Source organism: Lagopus muta, chromosome 4 (assembly GCF_023343835.1).
Source record: "Lagopus muta isolate bLagMut1 chromosome 4, bLagMut1 primary, whole genome shotgun sequence".
Lineage (NCBI taxonomy): Eukaryota > Metazoa > Chordata > Aves > Galliformes > Phasianidae > Lagopus > Lagopus muta.
In genome coordinates this window covers 6371028-6378922 of record NC_064436.1, presented here as the reverse complement: position 1 = coordinate 6378922, position 7895 = coordinate 6371028, and the positions used below count along the sequence as shown (strand labels likewise).

The following is a 7895-nucleotide window of genomic DNA, read 5'->3' as shown; positions in this document are numbered from 1 at the left end:
AGGGGATGTCAAGGAGGGGATTATCGTGCCATTATACTCGCAGCACATCTGCATCAGCTTGAGCCACAGTGCTATTTAAAACTGAACTTTCTTTTCTCCTGGCTGCCTGCGGTCCCTAAGAGACCATCCATCAGCCAAGCACAAAGTGCCTGATGCAGGACAGAGCCAACCCCAAGGAGGGCCCAGCAAACACGAGCACGGCCACGTGCAAGGAGAGACAACTGTAACAAGCTCCAGCAGCCGACTCCTCATACCGGCTCGCACTCAGCACAGCGAAGCTCGCCCCCCCACCCCCCCCCCCGCTGCTCCCGTGTGCGGCGCGGCGTCCCGCGGTTATAGCGCCACCTCGCGGCCACGCGGCGAAACAGCGGCCGCTGCCAGGCAGGGAGAGGAGGCAGGCGTAGATCAAGGAATCGCATGATCGCTCGCGTCCTCCCAAGGCTTTAGATCCATAACATACACACGCCGCGTGAAATAAGGCTTCTTGCTGTACTTCTGCAACGAAGGTCGGAAACTGAGGCGCTCGCCCCGACTGCTGCACTGAACAGAAAGCACCTCTTGTTAGTAGGTGGGGAGCCATGAATAGCAGCTGATGGACAGAACCTTGCTTTCTGTAATTGCTCTGTTTAAAAGAGATCAGATCTCTGTTACATGCTTGCATAAAGGAGCAAGAACGAAATGAAAATAAGTATCGGTCGGCCCACCAACCCACCGTAACCCACCAAGAAATGAAACTGAGGTCATTTGCTTCAAATTTAATAGCTGATTTATAAAACATAGAGGCACGTTATTTAACACATCAAGAAACACAAGTATTTAAGAAACAATTTAGATATTTGCTGTACTTAAACATCATTAGATATTTTACTTATTTTCCTTTGAAAGCATAACTTTCAAGTGTGTAACAGGCATTCTAATCTTGACTTGGAAAACCAGCCCTTTGCTCACAAGGAAGCATTTCGTACATGACATGACCCCAATCCCAATATTTCAGCTCTCACAGAGGCAATTAAATGATTCTATCATACAAAACAAACACCAAGCAGTACACAGCAAATATAAAGGCAAGCAAGCTTGCTCAACACTTGCTCTTCTTCGCCCACCCAGCTCTCCAGCCTGAAGAAAACATAGAGAAAATGTACGGCACATCAGAATGCTTATGCTAAATACTGTGCTAAGAACTCACACTTCCGTGTGGAATTGAGGACCATCAGTCTCTGAAGAGTGTAATTACTCTACAAACACGTGTAGAAAGAGAAATCCTGGAGAAGTAGAGTTTTCAGCAGATTTGTGCAAGGTTGTAAAACTTCAGAAACGTTGAGGAAGCATATTTGAATGATGTACAGCATTTCTGTGCAAACCAGAGCAAGGGGGAGGCAAAAGTAGGAGGAGCCAACAAAAAAATTCATCAGTGCTGTAAACAGCTACACGAACAGACGGAATGAGGGAAGCTTTGTTCTCACCAGCCGTTCGCTTTCCAGATCACAGAAACAGGGAGGTGCTTTGGTTGTGATTTGCATTGCCTGACCAGGTAACAGGTTTTTTTAAAGTACATTCGAGTAGTCACTTTACATACATTCTCAAACTAAAGCAAATCAAAGAGCAAAAGCCACTTCACTCCCATTTCCAAAAAAAACCAAAAAAAAAACAAAAAAAACACCCAAACAACAACAACAACACTGGAATAGGCTCCCCAGGGAGGTGGTTGAGTCCCCATCCCTGGATGTGTTTAAGAACCGTTTGGATGTGGTGCTCAGGGACATGACTCAGCAGAGGGCTGTTAGAGTTGGGGCAGTATGGTCGGGTTGTGGTTGGACTCAATGATCTTCAAGGTCTTTTCCAACCCAAGTGGTTCTGTGATTCTAGTAAGATGTAAGGCATCAGTGCTTTAAGTAGGATTACTGTCTACCTGTTCCACCCCGAACAAAGGCAGCTGGGACAGCACAAGACTCATCTTCCTGCCACAGGCTACAAGCTCAGGTTCCTTCTGATCCTGCTGTGCTGCAGGCATTTGTCCTATTTAGTTGAGGGTCAGGAAGCTGGATGCACACATACAGCTATAAATGTCACAGCTTGCCTTGCCAGAGGAGTCTCATGACAAGGACTGTAATCATGTCTGCAGGACAACACAATGTAGGCAGGTACTGAGATCTATTACTGTTGTTGTGTTTTGGATATTGATAAATATGTATATATATTAAATTGCTTTTTCCTTCTCTCACCTACAGCTGGTTTCAGGGGTCAAGATAAAAGCCAGAAGACAGGGACACAACACAAAATAGATGTTCTGAGCCAAAACCACCATTCTGTATGTTTGGTACTAGATTTGTAGCAGAAAGCTACCCACAGTGAGTGCAATTTTATCAATGCAAGCCAAATACTCAACCAATTCAAATAAGTTATTGCAAGCAGATCACTGCATTGCCCTTAAAAAGAAATCACTGACACAGTTACACTGTACTCATGCACAGGGCTCCTCAATAGGGTTCTACAATTTCACATGAAGACATTACTTTAGCATACAAAATTAATTACTGCGTCAAATTAAAATTAGCTGCTGAGGATTTTCAAGGATATTCAGTATTGGTAGGTCTGAATATTCATCTCTGAAAAGCTGTGCACAGTCTAAGCATATTTCTCAAATCATTCATTGATAAAAAGCTCTACGTCTGTAAAGCTTTAAGTCTGCTAGCCAGCAACCTGCATAAGAAATGAAGGATGTCAATAATGATGTGATTTCAAGAGAAAAGCAATCGAACACAACCTAACCCCTAGGTTGTATTTGAGAAAAATCCCTTTGTATTGAAAAATTTCAGTCCTCCTTTCTCCTAAAGGGTGCAAGATACAATTTGAAAAGCAGTACTAAAGAAGGAAGATAATGCAGACTTGGTCTGTGTAAACTCTTTTGAGGTGTATTAGCTGAACAACATGGATGATGTAAACTGATGAGGATCCTTCCACTGCACTGTGATCTCATTGAAGACAAGTGGAATGGAAGAGAAGCTTACTGAGAAGGACCAACATTTAGCATGGCAAACAAAACAAAACAAAAAGATGAAGCATAGGTCAGCACCAGCAGAGATTGTATTTCCTCACCAGATAAAGCAAGAGATGATCAGGTAATCATCAGGTAAATACACATACAAAAATGTAGTCAGTATATTAAGGGCAAGTAAAACGTGCAATCTTTTTTTTTAGATTTCTCACCATAAGTTCCCATGATACAGCTGAAATTGAGTCCTTTTGGTCTACCTTAAATCAGACATTTAAAAATACACCACATTTCAGTGGGTGAAACGTCAATCTTAACTCCACAAAACCATTATACAGAAAACACGTACGCATCAGTTCTAAATCATGAGTACCTGATGGTACTTGGTGGAAAAGCTGGCAGTTTTATATTGGCTGTATTTTACACTAGCTGGAAAAAACATTTTATGTTCTTCAGTAGGGCACAGTTAGAAGTGTGACAGTTCATTGGGTTTGCAACAGGAGACTTACTGTATGGATAAGCCGACTGAACCTCCGCAGGGATGATGTGAAAACAATGTAGCTCATGGTGCTCAAGTAGCTCCGTACAACAATACTTGGACAGGAGAAACAAAAAGGTGGGTCAGGTCATTAATTTCAGGGGTGGAAGATACAAAGCTACAAAACATGGCCCAAAAGATGAGCAGTCAGGGAGCACTCTGGCCTGTAACATTTCATACCTTCCCCTCTGGCTGTGAGGCCAGGAAAATAACATTAAGAATTTAAAAACAAACATGAGAGAAAACATCTTTCAACAATATTCTGCATTATCGTTGACTGGATGGCAAAACTTCAAGTGTAAATCCTTGGGATTTTCAGAGGAAGAATATAAGTGAAGGCTTCTAGCTCCATGTTAATTGCACTGCCTCCAAAATAAAACACTCAAGTGTTTTGCTAACTGAAATACCAGTCTGCCTCGAGTTCAGAACAATGCCTGTCAGATCTTGCAGATGACACTTAAGAAGTGACAGAAGTCATTAGCTTCAAAATACATTTTATTAAGAAATAAGTGAAATACTCAAACTGGACCACTGGATTAAGATGCTATTAAAATACAAACACAGGGGTCAATAAAAACAGTTTCTTTATGTAGGTGTACAGAAGGACTACTTAAAGTATGCAAATGAACAGCTAGAGATGGCTGCTTTCACAACACTGTAATCCTTCCAGCTCCAAAACCCTATCAGCCAGCTGCTGCTATGACAAGAACTCAGGTTTACCTTGTAGGAATTGGTTTTGTATCAGAACAGCTATATTTACTCCTTTTTGAGAGAGAGAGAGAGATATTATAGCTTGTTTTATCAAATTTAGGCATCTAATATTTAATGACCACGTATGCAAGACACACAAGAGAAGTGTATACATATCTGAGGGTAAAAGGCATCTTTTTTCCTCTGCTTCATACTGTCAGCACTCTTTTTCCAGCTCTTCTTTCTCCTGCCCCGTGTTACATTCTCATTACAGTCTGTTACTCTGCTGTGCAGACTTTGAACACTGATGTGCCATGCAGCACTAGGGAGTTTCCTGAGTCAGCTTTATTCGTCATTATCTGTAAAAACCATGAGAGGGAAAGGCAGGGTGAAAAGGATACAGTAGAGAAAACAAGCCATAAAACCCAGCAAAACACAATCTGGCCTTACATAACAATCTACAGAACAGAGTACTTGACGAGTACAAAACTTTTGAGATAGAAGCTCCTCAACACGTTTTTGTCCTCACTTGCCTTTGTTAGCACTTTTTTTCTTTAAACTGCACAAGGGAAGAACGATCTTTTCTTATCATTCTCATAGGGAATCACAGATTTGTAGAATACAGAATTAAAACTGAAGCTATTAAAAACAGCCACTTGTTCCTCAGCATCTCACAAGATGGAAGTCAGCTCATTTTAACAGTATTCCCTCAGACAAAAGCTTACCGTTTGTATGCCAACATTTTTTTCAGCAAACTGGCATTGAAACCTTTCAGGATTAGTTTTAAAATACCCTTAAACAGAGAAATGTCAAGGAGAAGAAATGGGTAACACTGTGGTTACTATTTTCTTCCTGTTCTGCATTGCCAGCCCTCCAGATGCTTGACAAACAACTGCAGTTTATTTTCCAGTTATTCAAAGTGGCTGAAAAAATATCTATGATGCTTTTCTGCCATCCTCCCATAACACAAAATTAAAACTATGCTGACCTGTTTGTTCTGACTCAGCAGCTCTGTATCAGTAGCAAAGAAAGGAAACATGAGGAGTCATTTGTCCCAAATATAGATTTTTAATGATTGTGTTCTTAGAACTGCTTTTTAAAACATTTTACCCATTTCTGTATAAACAGCTTAGCAAGCTGTAATCATTTGACCTTTTCTTCACTTGCTATTGCAACATAGTTGTGAAATTGAAAGATGCATTTAGCAAACGTTGGTTAACATGCATTAAAATACTCAGAATTTGAAACTCAGCAAATAGTGATTATTGCACACATTTCTAGAACTAATACGTGAAGCTTCTGACTTCAGTACAAATAACTGACGTTTTAGATTCCTATCTTTTCTTCCCCAGTTAAGTCTTTTGGCACCAGACAACATTACATAGCTGCAATGAGTTTTTTGACATGAGAGAAAAAGCCAACAGCATTTTCTCACAGACAGGGCCCTGGGTGGCATTGCACCAAGTGACTCTGAGTACCCAGGAGCTGTCTGCCTGCACAGCACACTGTGCAAACACACGGGGGGCTCCCAGCAAGTTTAATGCTCTCCATGTATCACTGAGCTACTGCAAGACTAAGATGGATTCTATCTCCACAGCAAGGTCTTTCAGGAAACTGCAATTATAGAATAAAGACCCACATCAAGTTTCCTTCTCTGAATCAGCATCACTACTTTTCAACACCAGAACCCATTAAAAGTAGTTTTGGAAAGGGAAATATTACTTCACAATTGAATTCCTAAAACAGAATCATTTGTTGTTCTGAGAACTTCATTCTAGACTTCATCTTCCCAACCTGCAGAATGGTTTCACAGAAAGTCATTATTAACAGATGCCTTATAAAATGTGCAGCAATATTACAGTTCATTCTACGTGTGCAATGTTAAATCAGAGTGTCAGCACACTGACAGTTTGCCACATCATGCTGCAGCAATAAAAAAAGCTGTTTGTGGGAAAAAAAGACCATCAATCTGTGTTGCTGACCAGCTGTATAACAAAGCATCTGTTTTAAAAAGTATTTTTCACAACTTCTTTATGTAAGCAAGAACAAACATTAGGACAAACCATCATTGCCAGTGATATTACCTTCCTGGTAGGCTCCATCTGCCATGACTAGGTGAAGTACTTTGGCATACAAGTGTTTGTGTTCATTTCCCAGAATAGTCTGAACTATGCTTGAGCAAATATCGATATTTTCATCTTCATCTTCATGTATAGCCTGGGAAAAAGAACAATCCACGTGGTGAGGTCTGAAATGGGTTTAGAGTAAAACAGTTCAGGTTTACTCCATGTAGTCTGTTGCTAACCCCAACGTTTTCCTCCTTTAATTCACTGGGATTTTCTCTGTTAATGTTTTAGTTGTGTTGAGAGAAAACAAAAGACTCAACAAATAAGTATTAATTCTAGCCACGCAATGCTGTTTGTTACTGGCACAGTATGCAGCCCTACATACACATCTTGTTTCCTAAAATGGCTTCCAGTTGAGTTTATTCCACAAACCTTTATTTTATTATAAACTTCAATTAATTTCTCAAAGCCTATTTCCTGCTCCAGGTTGTATCTCAGCTCTTCCAGATGGCTGAAGACACTATCACACTCTTCACATTCACTGGCAATATCTCCATCGCTGTTATCTGTAAAGAAAGAACACACCAGTAAACAAGAACCAGTGGAAGAAAACCACCAACAGCAGAAAACTATTAGATTATTCTAAAAGGATCTTCCTGATCTTCCCTGGAAGCACATTTCAGGCAACTAGAGTAAAAAAGACTTATGGTCATTGCCTAACAAACAGCTGCTACATAATTTGCAACATAAACATGTACTTAGATGCTGACCTTCACGCACTGAAAACTTCAAGTAACATCAGAACATTTTTAAGTCTCTAGAGAAACTATTATTCAGAACTTGATTCCCTTATAAAATGCAAAACTCTTCCGTGTCATTATTGTTAACATCAATGAACAGCTCATGAAACAGGTATAACAAATTGTACCTGACTGCCATTCTTCATTAAGAGCACTTTCACTGCTGGGGTTATTTTCATCTGCTTCATCCAGCTCCGTACCATTTGTCATGCATTTGATGACGTTAGCCTTTAAAGTAGATTCCTCCTCTTCACTTAATTCCTCAGGCTGCTCCCTAAGCAATTGCTCCATTGAGGCCCGGAGTTCCTGCAAATCCGTATCGGCCTCCCCAAACATGCTAGGAGAAAGTGGCAAAGACTATGTGAAGATGTGCTTTTCAAGACAAACTCTAGGAAGAGTTCATATTTTTTGTTAAGCCAACAAACCAAAGACAGCGGAGCTTTTAGGAGAAGAAAAATGAGTAACATTTGCATACATTAGACTAATTCTTTTCCTATAACTACTAGGTTAAGCAAGAAAATTAGCACTTTCTGAAGATATTTACGTCCACAGCTCATCACAACAGTCCTAATACCACTACACAGTGCCAAGCACAGGGAATAAAGATCTGCCTAAGCAGACACTAGAGCATCTTATAGAAGGACGATGAGACAGGTGATCTGTTAAACTTCATTAGGAAGATCAGTTCAAACAACCTTTGTACTCACGCTCTGTTATAAAACCCTGTGTTGCAAGCACAACAATACTAATTATGGTAAAATAATTAATCCAACTCAGACAACCAACTCTAAGATTCTTCTTCAGTCTCT

The 7895-nt window shown here is 40.4% G+C and overlaps 1 protein-coding gene across 15 annotated transcripts in view; it reads right to left on the bottom strand.

Annotated features, from left to right (window-relative positions):
* Positions 1 to 522: 522 nt before the first annotated feature.
* Positions 523 to 7895, bottom strand: part of NEK1 (NIMA related kinase 1) — a 53102-nt gene continuing 45729 nt past the window's right edge. For 10 of the 15 annotated variants that reach the window (XM_048941909.1, XM_048941901.1, XM_048941903.1 and 7 more), the window contains 4 exons: positions 7215 to 7423; positions 6719 to 6852; positions 6305 to 6437; positions 741 to 4579 (listed from right to left, as the gene is read on the bottom strand). In XM_048941909.1, coding sequence (XP_048797866.1) covers positions 4566 to 4579; positions 6305 to 6437; positions 6719 to 6852; positions 7215 to 7423 — 490 coding nt within the window. In that variant the 3' untranslated portion in view covers positions 741 to 4565. Of the gene's footprint in view, positions 623 to 740; positions 4580 to 6304; positions 6438 to 6718; positions 6853 to 7214; positions 7424 to 7895 lie in introns of those variants that run through there. The other 5 variants (XR_007376343.1, XR_007376342.1, XR_007376340.1 and 2 more) reach the window with 5 other exon arrangements.